General features: G+C 34.2%; 2 protein-coding genes across 2 annotated transcripts in view; both read right to left on the bottom strand.

Moving 5' to 3' along the window:
- Nucleotides 1–381: 381 nt before the first annotated feature.
- Nucleotides 382–6159, bottom strand: LOC125072842 (ELKS/Rab6-interacting/CAST family member 1-like). The gene is made up of 5 exons (XM_047683562.1): nt 4827–6159; nt 4441–4601; nt 3863–4010; nt 3207–3329; nt 382–2303 (listed from the first exon to the last, which is right to left on the bottom strand). The coding sequence occupies exons 1-5, from the start codon at nt 5397–5399 to the stop codon at nt 2274–2276; spliced, it is 1035 nt and encodes a 344-aa protein (XP_047539518.1). The 5' UTR covers nt 5400–6159; the 3' UTR covers nt 382–2273.
- Nucleotides 5457–23092, bottom strand: part of LOC125072841 (plectin-like) — a 53832-nt gene continuing 36196 nt past the window's right edge. The window contains exons 2-18 of the mRNA XM_047683561.1: nt 21942–22091; nt 21397–21493; nt 21238–21293; nt 20164–20427; nt 18820–19005; nt 18509–18655; nt 16829–17574; nt 15783–15993; nt 15298–15450; nt 10953–11141; nt 10671–10810; nt 8393–10562; nt 7288–7554; nt 6957–7162; nt 6783–6846; nt 6157–6192; nt 5457–5501 (exon numbers count right to left, since the gene is read on the bottom strand). Coding sequence (XP_047539517.1) covers nt 6157–6192; nt 6783–6846; nt 6957–7162; nt 7288–7554; nt 8393–10562; nt 10671–10810; nt 10953–11141; nt 15298–15450; nt 15783–15993; nt 16829–17574; nt 18509–18655; nt 18820–19005; nt 20164–20427; nt 21238–21293; nt 21397–21493; nt 21942–22091 — 5082 coding nt within the window. The 3' untranslated portion in view covers nt 5457–5501. The remainder of the gene's footprint in view (nt 5502–6156; nt 6193–6782; nt 6847–6956; nt 7163–7287; nt 7555–8392; nt 10563–10670; nt 10811–10952; nt 11142–15297; nt 15451–15782; nt 15994–16828; nt 17575–18508; nt 18656–18819; nt 19006–20163; nt 20428–21237; nt 21294–21396; nt 21494–21941; nt 22092–23092) is intronic.

The following is a 23092-nucleotide window of genomic DNA, read 5'->3' as shown; positions in this document are numbered from 1 at the left end:
CGCGTTTGTTATTGTTGAAGTTTCGCTACTAACTAATAGATGGCGCTACATACGTAAAATATTGTTTATGTATATTTTTTAATTAAATATTTCATATTTTTACGTAATTTTGCTTCGGATACATTGTAATATTTTTTTGAATATTATTAAATAAATTTTGAGTTTCACGCTCATGTTTCAACAAGATTTCATAATTAAACATGATTTCTGATTACATACATTTTGTTATTTTTATTTTATTTATTTGTTTTTTTTGAATTTCATTTATTTTTCCGTGTGAAAGATCCATATCATAAGGAACAGGGTTTTATTATATAAAAACACGTAAATGTATTATATGAAGATATTATATTTTCAAAGAACATGTATTCTTATATTTTTTAGCATAGTTTCGTCAATACAACGTGGGAAACAGCAACCCACGGCTTAATACCATTATAATAATATGTAACAAGTAACTAATATTATATAATACCATAATTATTGTGATCGTACAATCTCTACACACTTTGATTCGATACAAAAATGAAGCTGCAAAGTTCTGTCCGCGATCAAAACGAATAAATAAATAAATTTAAATATCGAACTTTTAACAAATTTGAATTTCGAATATCAACGGAACATTGCAGCTTGTCTATGCCCAACCTACCATAAATACATACTACGTTCAGCGACATGTATCGAGTATAAAAAGCCAGTTTGCCAACTCCAAAAATCATTTATTTTCACAATCCACTCACAACACAATCGCAAAATGTCGAAGTTAAATTGACAGCTTAACCGCTAAAGGACAATGGCCATTTTGGACCCAAAAACTGATAACCGGACGTAATTAATGTGAAATTAAAAAAATAAATAAATATAAAAATTTTTAATAATTAAATCAAAATTACGATAATGAGGATTTTCTTTGAAAGTGGCCATAGTCCTTACAAATAGTAAAACAGCGAAAATTGAGATCACTCGATGTTTTATTACGAATCGGCTAATAAAATCCAATTCATGAAAGATCGTGGCATTAAAGCTTTGCCTAAAACAGCAATAAAAATTTAATTACACATCATTAGGAGTTAAAACTGACTAGGCTAAATGATTCAACGGTATTGAAATTGTTCACAAATTGGATTTTCAAATATGCCGATATTGCGTCACAAATGTAATACAGTAACAGTGTGACACAGTTGTAAATACATTTATAAAAAGCTCACGATACATTTATAAAATACTGTAGTTTTAAATTTTAACTGCCGAAACGGAGATTGGCTTTGATGTACCGCAAATAACATCACTTCGACGCGACCAGTCAACGAGAGCGGACGTCTCATCGGTTCGTGCAAACGTTCGCTCAGTTTATATTATAATGAAAATGTCAATTTCCTTAGAATGTAAGGCAGTGCTTATGTTGACAATGTACGGGCGTTCTTTAACACCAATAGCGTTTCCTATTTGAAGCTAATTGTAAATTAATGATATGCCATCTGTTTGATTCGGAGGCTTCATTATACTTTGTGCTTGATATGTAAAAGTATTACAAAAATCTATTCAAACGTACTAAGTAATTTATTTGCAATTTAATAAATTGATATTGAACAAAAACGTGACATTTATATAATTTAGCTAAGCTCTGTAGCGGAATCAATCGTGTTTAACATTAGGTTTGCGTCTAAATATATTAAAAGTTCAGAATTAGGTAACAATTATGTAATAATCTTGGAAGGAAATGAGCATAGGTTTTACCATACTACCCAATGAAACAATAACATATATATTTATATATATTAAAGCAATAATTCATTAACAATGTAGGTTAAATCATATATAGCAGTAAAACGTTGATAAATTTGACTAGTATTAAGATAAAAATAGACACTGAGTGTGAATTTCTTCTAGAAGTTTAAATTATTGCTCTATAGGTATACACTTTTCTTTAACAATTGGTTAACTATAGATAATAAAATAGGTATATGAATAATTTGGTTCCATATCAATCGAAACTGTTTTAAAAAAATATACACTTACGTCGAATTGGAGACCTTGAAATCATAAATAAAAAAAAATTAAAATTAAAGAAATTAAATCTTTATTTACAAAACCTCTTTGGTCGTAGGGCGCGATTTTTGAACACGTTCAGAAATGGCAAGCGGGTTTTTTTTTTTTTTAATTTTTGGGCGGTAAGGCTGGAGTGATAAGCAATGATGGTAAGGTAGCGTGATGGTGAGGTGCGATGGATGCTAGGCCACAACATATTTACGATAAGACTTAGCTTTCTGACGTCACAGTATAGTTGCTGGTATGTCCTCTCCCTGCAAAAAACATTTATTTAAAATATTTTGAATAATAATACTATAATAAAAATATATAATTGATTTGTTTTCACCTTAATTTTTATTTTATATTCTATCATTTTTGAAATAAAAAAATAATAATATGTCGCAGTCTCTAAAATAAATTCAATGTAAATAAATTTTAACTTTATCTATTATGTTTCAACAATATAATCAAAATATACTTTATTTCAGTTGGTTCTTGGAATCAACAATAATTTTTAATTGACACAACAGTGCTTAATGTTCGAATGAGTTTATAACATTGTAAAACTACAATTACCTATATATTATAGAAGACTACTTATTATAGTATATATCGTTAAAAAATATAATAATTCTAATCAAACCGACACATAAATGAATTATCACATAAAAAGCGATTTATTTAGAAATAATGACGAAACTTAAGGCACCCAGGCCGAAAAAAAGACTTTTTGTAGGTATTACTGAGTTTCTTTGCTCAGTTCAAGTAAGACAATTATCTTATACCAACCGGTCGTATTCTGTTTTGACTATAAATTTGTAAGTAAAAACTAAATTGAATAAATTAATTTGAACTTGAGTAAGCTTTGCGTATAAATCGTTTTTTTGTGGTATTATTTGTAAAGATTTGGCGATTCTAATTCAAGCAAAAACATTGTAAGTACAAAATCAACCAACGGAGTAATCGTTTGTTTGTTTTTGGGAATAAAACATGAATGATATGAGATGATGTATTAATGAATCTTATTTAATATTTTATAAAAATGAATGAATGGAAATATTCGTTCGTATGTTTTTTTTATGACACATACAACTTTATTATCTTCTAGGGAATGAACGGAATGAAATTTTATTATGACACACTCCCATTCTCGATATGTTCTTTGTAAACGATACCCAAACAATTACATTATCTTCGCAGGCGGCTATGAGGTTGTCAGCGAGCGTCAGGACTGGTATAGTACCTTCGTCTTGTTCTGGCTCGCTCGAATCTCTTTCGAACTCCACTATTCGTTCATTCTGGAATGGGTTTACATGTACATACTAGGCTTTTTTTAAAAATTCACTTAATATATTCTGTTATTATTAATACTATAATACAGACACGTGTTTTTATCTTGCGAAAAGTAACCACAGACAGCCATTTAGTATTAAAATATTTTAGTCTATGGTTGAATTATAGATATATTGTGTATCGTGTCTCTCACGTGCCGTTTTTTTTTCTTTTGTACTAAAACCTCCTTCGATGCCTCATTTAAGTGCTCATTAATATTATATGACTCCGTTACATTTGTTTTGAGTGGTATGCTAATAATAAATACATTGATTAAATTATGGTACTAATAGTATTCGACCGCGGACTCGGTCGCGTTTTATTGTTTGATCATCAGGTTTTAAGCATAAAAAAGTAACCCTTGTTTGGGGTTCAAGCTTGCTTATACCAAATTTCAAAATCGATTCAATAGTCGTGAACGAGTAACAAACAGAGACAAAAAAAATTACTTTCGCTTATTTAATATTATTATAGATAAACGAACAATAATTGATGTTACCTCGATCTTAAGTCTATTGAGCAGCTTTCCTTTTTCATCCTTAAGTACATCGCATGCCTTTGTCTCGTCTTCATTTAGAACACCTTTTACTTCAAGCTCGGCTATCTGAGAGTCCTTTTCGGTGATCGCTCCTTCCAATAAGTCTTGTCTGTTAATAAAGATTTGATAATATTTAATCAGGCCGACAGTGTTTATCTTTCTTTGATTGTATTACAATGCTTATTAGAAATGTATGAGAATTATATTCGTTTAATTTAATCTTCATAATACAGATGAGATTAATGTTAAAATAAAAAATAAGCTACTCACTTGCAAGAAGGAATTCGAGGTCTCTACATATTATAAAATAAAGTCCTCACGCTGTACGAGATGAACTTAAAAAAGTACCAAACGGATTTTTATATGGTTTTTACTGATGGGTGGTGTGATTCATTAGAAAGGCTAAGGTGCTTGAATTGAATGCCAAACAAAACAGATGTATACTCGTATTTTGATATGAACGTATTACGTAGACTTATTCTACCCGTCCGAAGTCGGGTCTGTTAGCTAGTTAATATAAAAATCTAAGTTGAACTTACATAACATACGATAAATGCCGCAATATTCCTTGCCTCTTCATTCGGCAACGTTGATACGTTTCTTCCAGCCGCTTCAGTCGCCTCAGCACCGTCGAACACGTCTCGCAGTTCATTATCGAAGCATTCTGTAATGATAGAACGCGTTGCTCCATCTTCTTCATCTGAAAAGTGTTTAAATTGAATATTAGAAGTTATATCATTACTAGGTTCCGCCAGCTTAACTCGCGTTTGAGGAGAGGGGATCAGTCTATGTGTTTAGCTATCAAAAGCCATTCAAAGGTTTTGGTGTGATTCAGTATTTACCAATTTTAGATGACAAACATTTTGGTGAGCGCATATTGTAAGTTTTCTTTTATGTCGATGATGAAAATTATGTTCTTAATTACCTTCTGCAATGTTTCAATCCGCATCTGTTCTTCTTCAAAGAAAACCTTTTCTCTTTCAGCTGCTATCATGAAAGATTCTTTAAGAGCGTCTTCTAATTCTAATATCCTTTTGTCGTTATACACGGTGCACATCGCACCAGGTTTTTTGTTTAATATTTGTTCCAGCTCAGTTATTCTCTCGTCTTTACTCCTTACTACTGCTAGTAATTGTTCAAATTCAGTTATGTTATTATTTTCTCTCAGAGCGTCCTCTAAAATCGATATACATCGTTGCTGTTCTATTATTTTAGCATTTTTAATTTCGATTTCCTTCGTTAGGTTTGCTATCTTTCTCGTTAGCTTGTGTATATTTGTATGTATGTTATCGTCTCTATTAATATTTATCAGGTCGTTGTAGCTCCTGCTCAATTTGCACTTGTCTAGCCTATCCACTACCTTACCGCTTTTTTGTAGTTCGAAAAAACTTTTGCTTTTCTTTATGCTATTAAGCTCTTGGCTGTCTGATATTTTAAGTATTTCGGAAAGTATAAGCGAAGATTCATTAAGTTCTATTTCTAAATCTATAATTCTCATTCTACTTTCTTCCAGCTTAGTTTTAAGCTTGTCTCGTTCTTTCAATGTGTTTGTTACGTCACTGATAGCTGCGATCTCGCTCTGTCTCGCTCGCGTTAGTTCCTACGTAAGGGGTGAAAAGATGAAAAAGAAAAATAAAAATAAAAAAAAAGTATAAAAAACGAAATGCCTTTACTTTAACAAAATTTCAACAATATAAACTCAAAAATAACTCGAGAAAGGTCAACATAGATTTTCTTTTATTCATAGTCAATTGATAATTCGCATAACAAGATTGAAAGCTGGTAACATCGGCTAATGGACAACTTACTGTTCTACTAAGGTACATGAATACTTAACAGTTTTACAATTGTTATTTTTTATTAATACTTAAAAAATAGTTCCCGCTGAACACGATTATTCAATTTTTTTCATTAAACATCACTTAAAAATTATCGCTAAACTAATTACCTTACTTGTGTGCTGGTTACAATGAACTGAACTCAAAAACCTGTATATATGGTTTTCTTTTCTGATTATCAACAAGAGATGATATTTTATTATTATCTGAACACTTCATTATAATATTCAATACAAATTTTAATAACATTACTTAATACGAATTGCAATTGTAAAGCTTAGTGATATAATTTTATTAACAAAAGACGTGGAGTCTGAAGTGGTCGCTCACGGAATTGTTAATAACGCGTCAGTTAAAGTAAACTTTTTAACGAAAAGAGAAAATAAACAAACGACAGTCTTGGTGAGAAGAACTAACTTAGAAAAAGCTTTTGAGGAAGCCAGCGGGCCCGGCCTGAAATGCAGCATGAAAAAAGTGGTTAGTGTATTAGTAAATGTTAACAAAAACGACATTACTTCTAAGGCCACACAGACATCCGTTTTGCAGATCCACTAAAAATATCGGTCCGACGAAATCTAAAGCGGTCCATTTTACTGGACCGTCTTCAGTAACAACGGATCCCTTAGAAAACGAACCTATAAATACGGACCATCCGTGTGAATGTGCGCTTACTTGGCTAGTAATTTCTTTATAGCACTGGTAGTCTGACATGCAAATGGTCCACCAGATAGTAAGTGCACCACTGCCTAAAGTCATCGACATCGTAAGAAATTTTAACCACCAGTGCACCAACCCTGTTACCTGTGATGTTATGTCCCTTGTGCCTGTAGTTACACGTCTTAGTAAACCCTTCAAACCGGAATAAAACAATACAAGTATTTCTACTTGGCGGTAAAATGTCTGTTAATTGAGTGGTACCAACTAAGACGGGCTTGCACAAAGTCCTACCACTAAGTGATTAGTACTGTTAAATACAAATTAATAAATATTTAATTAGAATATTTGTAACAACGGTGCAATATTTTATAAAAACATAAAATTACCTCTTCTCTTTGTGCTTGTGCTTGTTGCTGACTTTTCAGTTTGGCTTGAAGGTTCCTTATAGATCTGAAATTATTATTAGTTGTTATATTTGTTATACTTAGAAAAGCTATTCTTTTTGCTTAGTTAAAGTTATAGTTTGCTTAAATAAAAAAAATAATTGAGTCAAATTTTACTGTTGCAAATCCATTATCTGCTTCTCCTTCTGAGCCTGTTCCTCCTGCGACATCTGCACCAGCTGCAGCAGCCGCTCCGTCTCCGCTGCAAGTCGCTTCGACTCTTCCTCACTGGTTTTCAGCTGTTGCTTCAGTTGATCAGCTTCCTTCTGTGTCTCACCTAGTTTGCGATTCATATCTGTAACTGCTGCTGCGCTACCGCCAGCCTGAAATATTTCATGGATTACGTAGAGCTCGTTACTGGTAAAAATATTACTTCATTTATGCAGACATCATTAGCCGTTAAACATGTATCCAATTAACCAATGATCTCTCTTAATTCTTAAATTACCTTCCTCAAAGATGCTTCCATTTGGTCCATTTGCTCTTTTCGTTTCTTTAACTGTCGATCTAATTCCGTTAGCGATTTCTCCTTCTCCTCCACGTCTTTTCGTTTATTTTCAACCATTCTTCTATTCTCTTCAAATTGTTTTCTCGCGTCTTCTAATTTCTTAAATTCTTCTTGCAGTTGTTTTCTAGCTTGAGCGGTATCTTCCCCAGCTTTGGCGCTCTGACTGCCAGCCGCTTGGAGTTTCTTGTTCGCTTCTCGGAGATCGAGCTGTCGTCGACAAAATTTTAGTGTTAAGAAATGACACAATATGTTATTTCAATCAAGGAGGATTATAAAGAAGGAAACAGCAGCATCAAGTAATTTTTAAGCTAGATTTTGCAATCATTTCATTTTTAAAATATAGTTTGTAAAGCTCAATAACAGAAGCGAAGTTTTTACATAAACATGGCAAAATATAATCGCTGTAGCAAATTCAATCACAAAATAAATTTATTCGACAATTTTTAATATACATGATCATGAATAAGTACAAAGTTGAATAGCAGATACAGCTGAAAAAGACAAGAAAATATAACAACCACTTAATCATTTAAAGCTTTAATGCGTTTATTTGCACCGAATATTTTACACAACAACACTTAGTGAGGGTTGTGTGTGGACGTGTGCTCAAGTGATTTGCAATGTCTGGTGCATTTTCGAATATGATTTTGTACATTCTCATGAAATTGTCGTCCAAAAACGTTGCGATGATGGAACTAATAAAATAAATACGAATAATTATAATGAGGGGTTGGAGGATGCCCTGCGGGCCGTGGGAGGCATGCTACTATACAACAGTTATGTACATGACAACCGGCGATGATGATCCCAAATAAAAATTAAACGTATGAACATCGAAATTAAAACATCTACTCCATAACACCGGTGCAATGATTTAAGCAGACAACGCACGCGAGTCGATTAAAGTTCAATCGAGTTTGATATATATAACTATATTATTTTTTACTTTATATTTCCAAGTTAGTATTTTGTTATTTTCAAACTCGATTTAACCACGCATTGCCGTCCCGACAACCGCTCGTGCTCGGGCTATCCTCCAACTGACCTGGCTCTTTTCCAATTCCTGAACGAGCATCTCGAGCTGCGACTGGCAACGCTCCCTCTCCACGGCAAGGGACCGCGCCTCTGCTTGAGCTGCTTCAAGCTGCTTCTGAACCTCACGCACGTCGGACGGTCCTCGTGCTTGAAGCTGCTGCAATTGATGATGTTGCGCCTGGAATTGTTTCTCCAAAGATTGTAAACGCTGTTGACATTCTGACAACGCTTTTTCTGCTGCAATGGCTTTAGTTTTTTCTTGTTCAACAACAGCCTTCCATTTTTCAATTTCACCAACTCTCTGTGCATCTTTTTCTGCTCTTTCTGCTCTTTGCCTGAAAGCGTCTTTTTCTTTGGAGACGGACTGAACTTGTTGTTGAAGCTTCGCAATCTCTCTATCTCTGTTTTCAATAACAGATTTTGCACCTCGTTCTGAGTCTTGCGCTATTTTCCTTTGCTCCTCTTTTAACCTTCTTACTTCTTCACGCTGCTTCTGAAGCTCTGTTTCCGATGAATTTAGCTCTCTCTGGAAATTTACTAACATGTCCTGAGATTTCTCTAACTGTGCTACTAACTGATCACGTTCGATAGTCAATTGCTTTGTGTCTGCCTCTAGTTTAACTATTTGTTTTTCTATTGCATCTGCTTGTTTATCTCTCTGTTCTAGAATGGATGCCATTTTTTCTCGATCTCGTACCGATTGAGCTAATTCTTGTTGCAATTTCACTAAAGTTTCTTGCGTTCTATGATCGAGAGTTCTCTGTTGCTGTTCAACATTACGTCTTGTATTTTGTATCTCAACCCTAAGCGCATCTCTTTCTTGTTCGATTTGACGCATTTCAAGAATTGTACGCTCCAAACGCTCGTGCATTCTACCTAACTCATTAGTCATTCTGTCATATTCTACGCGGGTTGTTTCATTGGTCTCTTGATATTTAGCTAAATGCATCTGTGATTTTTCAAGTTCCTTAGCTAAACGACCTGCTTCCATTTCGGTGGCATCTCTAGCTTGAATAGCTTTTTCCAACTTATCACGAAGGCGTTCAATTTCTAGCCTATCTTCAGTTCTGGCTTTGTCACCAGCAACAGCTTGTAATTTCATCCTCTCGATCTGTTGCAACTCACCCTTAAGCCTTTCGTTGTCTTTATCCAACTGTTCTGAACGCAATTTTAATTTCTCACACCGGTCTCTAAATTTCTCACACTCAATATGAGCGCGTTCAAGGTCTGTACGTTGCTTTTCCATCGCTGTGCTTAACTTAGCTACCTCACTCTTGGAAAGTTCAAGCTGTATATTTAACTCATGGAATTTAGTTTCAGCTTGTTCCTTTTCACTTTGTAGTCGTTGAATTTCAGTCTGTGATGTCTCGTAGCGTTCACGTGTTTTATCGAGCTCAGACTGAAGTCTATTTATTTCTGTACTCCATTTATCCTGTTCGAATTGGTATTTACCTCGGAGGCCTTCGACGCGTTCGAGCTCCGAGCGAAGACGGGTTACTTCTTCTTCAGCCTTCCGCGCTCGCTCCAACTCTAGATTTGTCTTCTCTAGTCGTGTGCGCAGACGTTCCATCTCCAGCTTAGTTCTTTCGTGCTCTTCTTTAGTATCATGATATTTTCCATATCGTGCTGCATATCTTTCTGCTTCCTCCCTTGCTCCACTTGCATCGGTTTTAACTTTATCTAATTCTGCCTGAACTCTTCTTAATTCTGAAGATGCTTTGTCATGTTTATCATACATCTTTTCAAGTTCTATTTGTACTCTTGCCATTTCCTCTTGAGTTTTTTCATTCGAGGCTTGAGCTTTTCCACACTGAGTCATTGCTCGATCATATTCAAATTGCAATCGTTCGCTATCGGCTATCAGTTTTTCTTTTTCTGCTTGTAATCTGCGTAGCTCAATTTGGCCCTTTTCGTAACGTTCTCGTACCATTTCAATATCAACACTTAGTCTGTCCATATCTTCTTTAGCTTTCTCTTCTTGTTCTTTAGTTCTTCCAAGTTGTAATGAAGCCCTGTCATACATTTCCTGTAATCTAGCGAGTTCGTCTTGCATCTTCCTTGCGTCCTCCCTAGATTTGGTCGATAAATGAACGTTTTTCTCCAATTCCAATTCAAGGCGATCCTTGTCAGCTTCAAGGATGTCTATCTTGTTTTGAAGACGGTAGATTTCATTCTGGGATCTGAAATAAATAGAAATTTTATAAGAATTAATTAAATTATTTGATATTCTTTTCTAAATTACTTCTAAAAATCGATACCAACACACGACGACATTTAAAAGAATGTACCTATCATACTTTTCAAGCATTTTTTCGTATTCTTTGTGCGCAATTTCTTTCTCCTCAACGGTCTTTTGTGTAGAGTACAGGGCTTTATCAAGTTTCTCTTTCAGAATTTCTAATTCTGTAAGGGCGTCATCTCTTTCCATCTAAAACAATGATTGTCATTATCAATTTTAAACTAATTATTAACAACTTAATTTTAATGATTGTGTTCATTAAATTGGTAATTTTGTCTTTTTTAAACTCGTTTCAAAAACAGTTGTTCAATGAGTATTCCAAAACACAAACCGTTAATTTCTGGTGTTGTTGATGTGCTTTTTCCCATCTCTCTCTGAGTACATCTAATTCCGTTGCAGCACTGTCCCTGTCTCTAGCTGCTCTGTTAGCTGCTGCAGCTGCAGCCTCGGCACGCTCGCGGCTACTTGCACTTTCAGCTAATGCTGCATCTCTTTCTTTCTGAACACGACTTACGAGAGCCTGTAAAAGAGTTACAATATTGAAATTTTAATAAACCCTTAGGTGTGTGGCTATTTATCCTTTTCTTTATTCTAACTTATATTGTACATTAATTAATTGGCCTTAACTACTCAGTCAGGGTAACTACTACTCAATCAAAAATATTTCTTTAATCGTATTATAACTGTTACGAACAAACGACATTTCTTTATATAATCTTGACAGTCTTATTTTGTGATGGTCGATATCTTGATCTTACGTTACAAACACATCGGTCTCAATATCAACGTTAAAGGAAATACGATAGAAGCTTCTGATCGGACTGATGTGAATGACGGATCGAATTGGTGTCGATGTTATCAGTCTCAGTCTATTTACAAGAATTGTGCTAAATGATAATGTACTTAATGTCTTGGCATTAAATTACGTTTTTCGATAAACAAACATTTGTATGTTAAGTTTTTTAATATATACCGTACCGACAAGGTTTAGGTGAATAGTAAAATATCATCCATTTTTCTCTTAACTAACGTAAAGTTCGTATTTTCATTTATAGATAACATTAAATCTAAATCAACTAAATATTAATTCAGTAGGTATTTCTGAAAAAATAGTCACGCTACCACCTGCTCTTGTGGTAAGAAATAATAACGATTCCTTTCACCGTCAATACATCATCGATCATATAAGATGTTCACACATTACATTGGCTCATTCACACTTTAACTTAAATAAAATGACTAACTGATGAGTGAGGCAAAACCCTTACAACTAGCAAGCTTCAGTCTTATTGTTAATTTACTATTTATAAAAGACTAGAGGGTAAATAAACTACCGGATGTTAACGAGTTACTTCTTCCCATTCTTACAAATCGGAATTTCTAGTAGTATTTATATATATAAAGTCGCCAATATTGGCGGAAATTTCAGCTAAATAATGAGTAATTTTTTCATCATTTTTAAAACAGTTATTTATTTCATAAAATTTAATTACACGAACTATTGATTTAATAAACGTCGTTTTTAAATTATCTATATAAATATACGCGAAAGTAATTGCTTTTTATGCTTTCACGGATAAACCACTGAATCGATTTTGATGAAATTTGATATGACGCATGTTTAAACCTCATGGATACTTTTATAATAACACTACGGCTGCCCCATCTAATATGCCCTATTTGTGACAAGCATACTTTCATACATTTTTTGTAAAACAATCATTTGTTCTACGATCTTTGTCGACGTTAAGCAACCTTTATAATAAAGGTTTGTATATATTGCGATGGAGTCAACACTGACTCTAGTTTGAGTACAGGAGGTCCCATTGTTTTATGTTACCAATGATCTGCTCGTAATTTGTGTTATCTAATATCGTTATCAATACTAATATTATAAATGCGAAAATAAATCTGACTGTTTGTCTCTTAGGCTTTTACGGCTGAACGAATGTTGATGAAATTTGGTTCGGAGCAAGAAACCCAAGGACACAGGCTACTTTTTCACTTCAAGTGTATAAAGTTGTAGATGAGAGATTGTACGTATGTAACTTATTGAAATATTTTTGTTACAAACTGAATTTCAAGTGGACGATGCCCCGGGATCAGCTAGTATCTTGTTGATCTCCTCCTAAGCGATGGACCGATTTTGATGTTTTTTTTTTGTATGTATGTTTAAACTGTAGGTGGTAACGGTGGCGGTGTGATCGGTCTCCAGGACGATTGCAATAATTAATAGTGTAAGATATGAGGTTTGTTATTAAATAAATCAATTCAATTAAATTTATTAATTAACAATACAAACAAACAATCTCGACCGATAACTGTTAGTAATATTCCCATTAAGTTCTGTAATTTGACGAATCCTTCTAAACGATAATTGCTAATTAAATTAAGATACTGTTTTGAAACAAATGATACATAATTTCAGAAGCCTTGTTAACTACGATACACACTTTTTAGAAATGTTCGTTCAAGTTACAATGATAGTGTGCTAAAATTGTTAAACTTATGTCGAAAAATATGCAAAATTACTGAATTTAATTTGTTATTAAAATTGTGGAAAAGAGTAACAACTGAGTTTCTTGCCGGTTTTTCTCGGTAGAATCTACTTTCCGAACCGGTAGCTTTAAATTTAATTCAATAGTGTAGATTGACAATTCAATAGTGCAATTATGAGCCCATTTGAATAAAGAATAATTTGATTTTATTTTATTATGGTGAAACGTTTTGAGTTAAAAATTCGAACTCGTTTATTTTTATTTTGCTGCCTTTTTTAAGAGTGTATCGAAAGGTTTATTATTAGTAAGGTGGATGATCGCACACTATCACATTCTGGTTATTTCTTAAACGTATTCAAAATTGTTAAAAATTACAAAAATATATACAGATGTACCTATACTGAGTTTCTTTACCGTCCTTTTAGGTTAAGGCATTTTCTTTTAAAAAACGGGTTATCTACTTTGACTATCAATAAGTAAGTGTAATTCTTCTACGTCGAAGAAATGAATTAATTTGAATTTAAAATCATAAAATATATTACACTAAATTTTGGTCGTAGATTTTAGATATAAAATGGAATCCATGTCCTCATGGTTCAAATTTTTCTTTATACAATTTTTTTTTTAAATTGGGTTTAGTTGTTCAACCGTGACACAGACAGAGATACATTCATTTATTTATAATATTTGTGTATATAGTATAATAAATGACTTACATACGTATTAATTATTTTAATTGACTGTTAATTCTTAATAAAAACCAAGTTAAAAAAATATCATGGAGCAAAGATCTCATTTTTACGAATAAAATCGGTTCGAATATTAAAAATAAATTTAAAAAAGAATTGAATATTACAGATAATATAAGAATTCCAATACAACGTTGAAATGAAAGATGGCGCCGCTTTGTCTAGACATCTCAGTCTGGGTTAATGCGTCCGGAATGACGTAACGCAGCCATTGCTAAGATTTATAACGGTTGCTATTGCCAAGTTTAACAAGGATCTTGTTATTGTCCTTGAATGTAATATAAGACGCCGTACTGAATTAATGGTACATTAATTCTCAAATGGAATATATGTCATACAAATTTCAATACAGACCAACCTTGTCGGATGAATAATTTCGTGACAATAAACATTAAATTATAGCTTTCTTATGAAGCGTTACCGTTTTTACTTGATAGTCAAAGAAGAAAGTTAGCTTTATTTTATCGTTAAGAATATAAATATCTAATAATAGCCTGGATCGTTCCTTTTTTAATGTGTATTTGATCTATAAACTCATCAAAAGGTTAAACATTTTGCACACTAACGCGTTTAAAATGTTTGCAATAGAGACACCACCACAGCCTCACAAAAGAGGTTTTGCTATACAGGTAATGGCAATTAATAAATCAGATAAGACGTGTTTTTCGAGGAATACAAAGTTAGGATAGAATTAGAATAATTTTATAAGCAAAACTTCACTTGATTTTGTTTGTAAACATGTCTGATTTATATTTGGAGCAAGACCTAGACTAATCGTTATAGTTACTAAGTATATTGTTGATGCTAAACATGAATTATTTTTTTAATTTAGATAATAAGATGTACATCTAGGTTTCTGTGTTATTTTTACACAACTGTATTTAGTTTTTTATCTAGACTCTAGGATATTTATACTCAAAGTACGTTTACAACAATATTATGTACATTCACAATAATATAAATCTTTTGAAAGAATTGTGTATGAATCATTGTATGACGAGTAGGAAAGGTAAACTAATAACATCTAGTCTCCGATCACCATCTTGCCGGTTCTTCTCGGTAAAATCTATTTTTCGAACCGGTGGTGGCTTTACATTAATTCTACACAGTAACATGACAATTCAAAAGTGCTTTTGTTTTAGTATAGGCTCATAAAGAATGTTTTGATTGATCTAAATATTGCCTATTTAGATAAATTAAATCAGATCAGCACATAGAAGAAGACGTAATAGTTACTTTACAAGCAGAGGCTTGTAAGCCGATTTGTTTTTGTTGTTATTGTAACAATTGGAGAATATTATAGGTACCCGTTATCCTTAAAGCTTTAATAATTATTATGGTCGAATCACAAGAATCACTGGGCGAATACCATTTTTTAAAAATTGTCCAAAATCCATATAATTTTTTTTTAGTTAGTAGTTAAACTTACCTGTGCTTTCTCATGTTTGTCTCTAAACCGATCAGCGTCTAGTTGGGCAGTGTCTCTCTCCTTTTGCAGTCTAGCCGCTTGACCCAGGGCTTTGTCGAGTTGGGACTGAAGGGATTCGAAGTCGTATGCTGATTTTTCGCGGTCCACTTGCAACTGTTGAATAATAAGATATTTAAATTGGTAGAGTAATGACTAGCACGCATTAGGACATACGTAATGGACAATATTTCTTGCTCGTGATAATTTTAACCTTGTAAATTAAACAAATCTGAAAGTTCGTCAATTACAACCTTGAGAACAATATTTTTATTGAAACCGTATAATAATAACATTGTAGTTAACTGAAACTAAAACACGATTAAATTAATTGACATTTGATTTCTAGAAATCTACGTTACCTATGTACCGTATTACGTTGGAAGGATTGTTATACATTATAGATAAGTAATAACTTGATTTATATTAATTGTTGAATACACACGTACCTTTCTTACTTCAGCAGCTGATTTGTCTAACTTCTCTTGAAGTTTATCAATCTCTGAGTGTGCGGAATCAAGCGACGCTTGTAGCTTGTCTTGCTGTAATTGCGCTTTGCCTAGGGTAGCTTGAGTTCTTTCTAGTTCTTCTCTTGCCTTGTCTAGTTCTGCTGTTGCCTTATCACGCTCGGAATGGAGACGACTGACAGATGATTGGACACTAGTACAAGAGGATAAAAATTAGTGCGATATTTTTGTATGACTTTTCTGAGATTACCTTTCGATGGAAGTTTATATAATAAAATATTTACTTATTTATGAATTTATATATATATATATATATATATATATATATTAAGAATATATGATAATAAACTATAATATAAGGAAAATGTTTTTGATGATAAAAAAATCTATTTAAGACGACGCGATGACAAGTTTAGACTTAATGTTGTCTTAGATTTTCGCGATTATTACACATTGAAATAAAACTAGTTTTTTAACGGATTTAATCGCGTATATTAATTATTTTATTTTAACATCCCGACGTTTCGAGCACTTTGCAGTGTTCGTGGTCACGGGCAGTCTGCCCGTGACCACGAAAAAGTCTGCTCGAAACGTCGGGATGTTAAAATAAAATAATTAATATACGCGATTAAATCCGTTAAAAAACTAGTTTTATTTCAAAGTTTAGACTTCGTAGGATTTTGGGAGTTTGCTCAAAAAGAAAATTTAGTTTTGTAGTTTATTTATGAATACATTATTTTTATTTAATCGATCAAGCGAAAATTAGTTATCTTAAATGAGATAACGGGATCTCTCGGCACGATATTAATTAATGATGAAATATTTGTAAGTATGATTGTTAGTTCATAATTGATATCAGGAGATTTACTTTAATAAAATTAATATTTGAAAAGTACAAAAGTTATACTGCAATGCCACGCATAATCAATCACCAAATTAAATAATGGTGCTCGATATTATATTGTTATATGATGATATAATTTTGAAACAAACAAAGTTAGTTATTAAAAACACTTTAATATATTTACCGGTCATATTCTTCCTTGAGGCTGTCTTGTTCAGTTTGTGCATTTTCAAGTTTTGCTTTAAGACGATACACTTCACCCTGTGACTTTTCTAGTTTATCTTGAAGCGCACTAGCCTCGGACCTAGCTCTTTCAGCATCTGCTTGTGTGACTCTTAGTTCTGCTTGAGTTCGTCTCAATTCTGCTGACACTTTATCTGCTTTCTCTTGGACTCGGTCTAATTCCTGAGAAGTTGTTAACGTACTTCTACCGAAAGTTGTTTGGGATCGCTCTAACTCATGTTTCAAACGTTCATTCTCAAGTTCGAGTCTAGCCAAACGCTGTTTCGCTGCTTCCCAGTCAGCACCCGATCTACCAACTTCACTTGCAGCTTTGTCTAACTCGGCCTTTGACTTTCCGAGTTCAGATTGAGAGCTTTCTAGTTTAGCTTCAAGCCTGTCCTTTTCAGCTTGCGCTCTTTCTAACCGGGCACCTAGTTTTTCTACTTCACTTTCAAGAGCGTGGAGTTTCATTTTGTAATCAGCTATTTCTCTTTCATGTAGCTCTCTTTCTTCATTTTTCTCGTGTTCGGCTCTGTCTCTCTGTTCTCTTAGCTGTTGAATTTGCTTTTCTTTATCGCCAATGACTTCTTCAAGGGAGGAAAGGGCACCTTCGGAGGAGCAATGGTGGGCTTGCATGGCATTAAGTCTAGCTCTAGCCATGTCTACTTGGTTATCTTTTTCTTTCAGAAGATCTTCAAGATTCTCAATCTAAAAGAAATTTAATCTTGTAGTTACGATTATATATTAATTTTGTTCAACAAAATAAAAGCAATAAAATATAAAATAAAGCATAATAACAAAAACAAAAAGTAAACATACCTTTGAAATAATAAAAAAAATATAAAACACTAGCACTACAACGTAAAGGAAAACAAATAATAGAATGGGTATTTAAATAAATTTACTTAAATATATTACAAAAAGAATAATATTTAAATACTAAAAAAATACATATATGTATTTTGGTGCGCTAAAAATAATGATTCAAGCTTATTTCAATATAAAATGTATTAAAGTTAAAGGTTCGATTTAGTCTATAAAAAAACAAATGACAAACATAAATATATTTGGTAAAATATTATAAACAAATAGAATACAAATAATGAATGAAAATTTTAGAAAACACCTAACTGTACATTATAAGATAGCACACAATAGCGCCATTAGAGAAAAATATGTTTTTACTTTAAAATTCATAAACTTTTATCTTTTTTGGAAATGTAATGTAAATATAGTATACAGCAAAATTATTTTACAAATCACATGGCTCTTGAATAGAGTTTAAGTATAATTTTTAGTCTCAATCTTTTTCGGTATCAATTATTATTGGTAATAGCTACATGCTTTTTGAGTGCAAAGGGAACTTATTATATAAATATATCAACGGATAAAATTATAATAAAAATATTATATTCCAAAATAGATGACATTAAATCGTAAGCCTTCTGGTTTATAGTAAAATAGTAAATGGGAATGTTTAATAAATATTCTGTATTTAAAACATATTCACAGCCAAAAAATTAAACAAATCTCAGAATAGATTTGAATCGTGGTAGTTTTGTTTACAATAAATCTAGCGCTGCCAAGAACTAGTCTAGCTTTTTATATCTTATCTGCATAATCTCTTACACCAAGCATTTACCTTTCGTTGCAGCACGTTTATTTTTCTATCTTTGATCTCAGAGTGATCTCTCAATTCAGCGAGCTCGTGGGCAGCTGCAAGAGCTGCTGCTGTTTTCTTTTCAACCATTCTACTCTTCTCGTCTAAACGAGCTTTAAGTTCTTCGACCTAAATAAAGAAATTATTATTATTAATTATTACGATTAGTACAACAACGATTTCTCCCATATTGTTGAAAGTTTATGACTTTTTAAATTATCAAAGTGCTTTTATATAAATTATATAGTATCAACTGAGAACACATTCTGCTTTTTAATTGTTATTTAACTTACGTCAGTTTGCAACATGCTGTAATGTTCTTCTTTAGCGCAAAGCGATTCTTTAAGGACGGCTATATGACGCTGGTAGTCTTGATGTTGCTCCTCCAACGCTTTCATCTTTGCCGCCATGGCCAAGATCTCCTGGTCCCGCCTTTGTATCTCCAGACGAAACTCATCCAACTGCTCAACCACCATCCACAGGAAATTTTGTATAGAATTAAATAAATTCAAACAGAAGATTAGTCTTAGAATTGAAAATAAGACAAATCGAAACGAGATAAAATCTATCTACTAAGGCAAATAGTGATGGCGGAAATGATACTGATGTTAAATTTAATCTACATCTCAAAACTGTTAAAACCATCCAAAAGAAGGATTAAGTTGATGTTAGTATCGATGATAAAGCGACGCAAGCTCATTAGTATTAATCGTTTATTAAAGAAATATTATCAGCATCTAACAATTATATGACTTAGTGCCATGGAAGACATATTATATACCTTAAATGTTTTTACATGCATAATATCACGTTTATAATTAACACTCAGACAAAATTCAAAAATTCATCAAATTCAATGAAATATAGAAAAACGTACATCAAACGCTGGAAAACTTTCCAATTTATCTAGTTCTAGAATATGAAATATTGAAGCTTAAATGAGCATAAGTAGAAAGTTTTCCAGTGGTGAATATCTAATAGAATTAAATGCCGACGATGCACGGGCGCCTACGTTGTGATACATTTATCTACCGATACTGTGACAGAGACTCATGAAACATGGCGACTACATGAAGAGGCCGGGTCGTGTGAGCTAGACTAGTGATGAGTGGCACGGGACCAAAGCTATATACTGGACGATGAATTGCGATCAACACCGAAAGCGGAATATGATTAGATCAGGAATTTCAGAAAAACGCACCCGAACTCGCTCGATGCATACGACCTCAACAGTCTTTATTTAACAGTCTCTAAATCATCAAATTGGTGTTAACGTAAACTCACACGTTTCGATAACCATAAATTTTATATATCTAAAATATCGCACCTAGAACCCTACTTAACAAAAATATCAATCGACTGTTCAAGAATATAATCTCTTATATTTTAATTAAAAATAGCTCTAACAATGAACAAGTTTACACAAAAATATTTCGAGTCGACAACTCGGCTAAGATCGGTCTTAAAGCGATAAATTGACACGGGATCGTCGGTCGGCGCGCGGCGGGGCGCGGTCACAGCGTGGTGGCGCTATAGTGGGGACGGGGCGCGCGGGCTCGCGGCATGGGGCGAGGCCGCGGCGGCGCGACCATGCGCCCGTCCTTGGTGATGCGCACGTCGTTCAGCAGAAAACTTACTTGTCGCTTGAAGGGAGGGTCGGCCTTATCGTATAGCGAGGCGTGCGAGGGCGCGAGCGAGGGCGGCGGCGGGGAGCCGAGCGCGGCCAGCTCGCTCTCGAGCAGCGCGACCTGCCGCTCCAGCGTGGCGATGCGCGCCTCCTTGGTCTCGAGCACGGCGGTGAGCGTGGCGCCCGCGGAGCCGCCCGGCAGCCCGGCCGCAGCCAGCGCACGCTCCAGCTGCGCCTGCAGCGCCCGCAGCGTGTCCGCCGTCGCCTTGAGCTCCTGCCACACGCCAGTCGGTCAGCCGCGCCGCCGCCCGGCCCGGCCTCCCGGCCCGCTACACGCCACCCGACTACTCGCCTCGCGCCTCCCTGGGGCTGCGCTGCTAATACTCCCGCCCTCCCGCCGAGCCCGCGCAGCCCCAGGTCAAGGCGGTACACAAATTTTAATGATTGCTCAAACTGAACCAATGAAATTTACACGAGACGGTCTTCGCTAGGGTTCATGTGACGGGGACATAATGAGCTAAACATGCAATGTCGTGAGTCGGTGTTCGTGTCGCTCTTTTTTTAAATCTGTTGTTTTTAGGCCGAATCGGAGGGTTTCAGTTTTAAATATTGTTCTTTTATTTTGAAGGTCGACGTGAAGGTGGAAGAATCGATAAGAATGAAAAAAGTGCTCAGGGGGAACAAGCTCGAAGTGTAACAGAGACCGTGAAGAGTAAGCGAAAGTTTGATCAGAATTGAATGAAGCCAGAGAAAAAGAGTAATAGGTCGATTGTACACATAGAAGCGACGCGACAGTCACATTCGGCCGGAGACAAATGAATGAAATGAAACTATCAAGAGCAACTCTAAGAGAAACAGTGTTTGATAAAGGTATCACAAAATAAAACGCCCATGTGTAATATAATACTGTTACATAAACATGAGGAAGCAGTGACGTGCAGAACATACGGCTAAGTAACACGGTGTAGGATATATATAATAGTAGCAGAATAGAAAATTTTCCAACGATATAAATATTCAAACGAAAAAAAGTCTATTCTGGGTAAGCATGCAGCACGACATTCAATAATGTAACGACAATTACCTGCTTTTGTGCCATTGCTTGCATTTGCTGGAACATTTGTCTTTCCTCTTCTTTACCTGGAAAAAGTCCCAGTTACGTATCCTCATCGTTATGTACTGTTAAAGTACGATGATTAATCAGTTTTAAGGTTCGTTGCTAAATTAAAACATGACCACGTACCCATTCCTTTGTTTTGCAACATTTCCAATAATTTCTTGATGCTTTCATCTCGGGCTTGTAATGTTTGCTTCTGAGTCTCAATCCGCAATTCCAATTCCTATTAAAAAGTTACAGCTTTTAAGTGATTATTAACAAGGTGCCTCGTCCGTTTAGCCGATATAATATTTAAAAAATAATCTTATATGGTACACAGGACAGGGAAAAGGTTAATTTAGTTTGTTATTAGTCCACTATTTTCGCAGACCTTAAATACGAGAGCAGTTCGTATCAATCTTGGCTTTTATTGACAAAAGTTACTTTTGCTTTAAGATCTTGTAAGGAAGCAAAGTCATAAGCGAAATTACGCAGTCATTTCTATAGACAATTTTATTGATAATATCAGACTTTCCAGAATAAATATTGGAGCTTCTGTAGGTTATTAATTACTACTTGCTGTGTTGTAGATTTTATTGAAAGTATTTCTAGTGATGTTATATTTTTCTTGCGGTGGAATTCCAGTTTTATGTCTTCTAACGTCCTCGAAAACTTAAATTTGACATTAGTACCTTAATAGTATCCCTTAATATTGCTATCTCTCTCTGAAGATGTTCGTTTTCAGCGTAAAGCGCCTCTAATTGTTGTTGTAATTCAGGAGCAGGCTGGCGCATGCGTAGACGGAGTTCTTCTTCTAATTGCCTTACAAGCATGGCTTGTTTCTGAAAATAATAAATAAGAAACATTACAGGATTTATATAAGACATTCGATAGTTTAGATAACTAAATAGATTCTGGTCGGTAATGTGTTTAATAGAGGAGCTGAAATTAAAATATTCAGGAGCATTGATAACAGATTTTTACCGACAATCATTTTGTCCTGGAATGAAAGAAATAAGGCGGAAGATGCTCTGATAACTCATACTCATTTATAAATTTGCATAACAGTAGTATTCCGACGTTGTAGGTTCCTATTGCTTCTCAAGGAAGAGCCACTGTTCATGGGACATTTATTTACTTTCATGCTCGTTCATATTATATAATCATATTATTTCAAGTTTTATAGCCGTTCTGTAAGTGAATTTCAACAATTCTCCACAAAGAATCGTACCAAACTGACGAACACAGTTCAATATTTCATCGAGAAAGATATTTTGGTAAATCGTAAAGTTTTTCTCTTTATCCGAGGACTAGTGAATAATAAATATAGTTCGAGTTATCGTTGAAACATTGGAATATGACAAAGGTTCCATATGGCGCTATCGAAACTTCGACGCTATAATTTATTTCGCATTTGGCAACAAAGTTGGTTGATACAAAAAATACAAGCGCAAATGGTGTTGTCGCTACCCGCCACATATTCCACGAAGTTCGACGAATGAAATTATTTATTTGTGGTATTAATTGTTAGTGTTTGTGAACACTGTAATGTAATCATTGAGGTCAATGCACTTAAACTTATCGTATATACATATATAGCCTATTTCAATTGAAGTAGGAAAAAAAATAAACGAACCCTAGATTTACGCATTTCATGCGATTTGTTAATAACACAGCTATATTGTGCACTACTAAGAGTATATGATTAATATATATCGTTATTTATCATACAAGACTACACTTTACTACTTATATCCAATTTAATTTTAGTTTCAAAATTCCGATAACAGTTTCGTCGACGTTCAAAACGCCATTTTTTCGCAAATCCATAGTGAATATCATA

The sequence above is a fragment of the Vanessa atalanta genome, chromosome 22, assembly GCF_905147765.1.
Source record: "Vanessa atalanta chromosome 22, ilVanAtal1.2, whole genome shotgun sequence".
NCBI classification, from domain to species: Eukaryota; Metazoa; Arthropoda; class Insecta; order Lepidoptera; family Nymphalidae; genus Vanessa; species Vanessa atalanta.
This window is presented reverse-complemented; position numbering and strand designations above follow the sequence as displayed.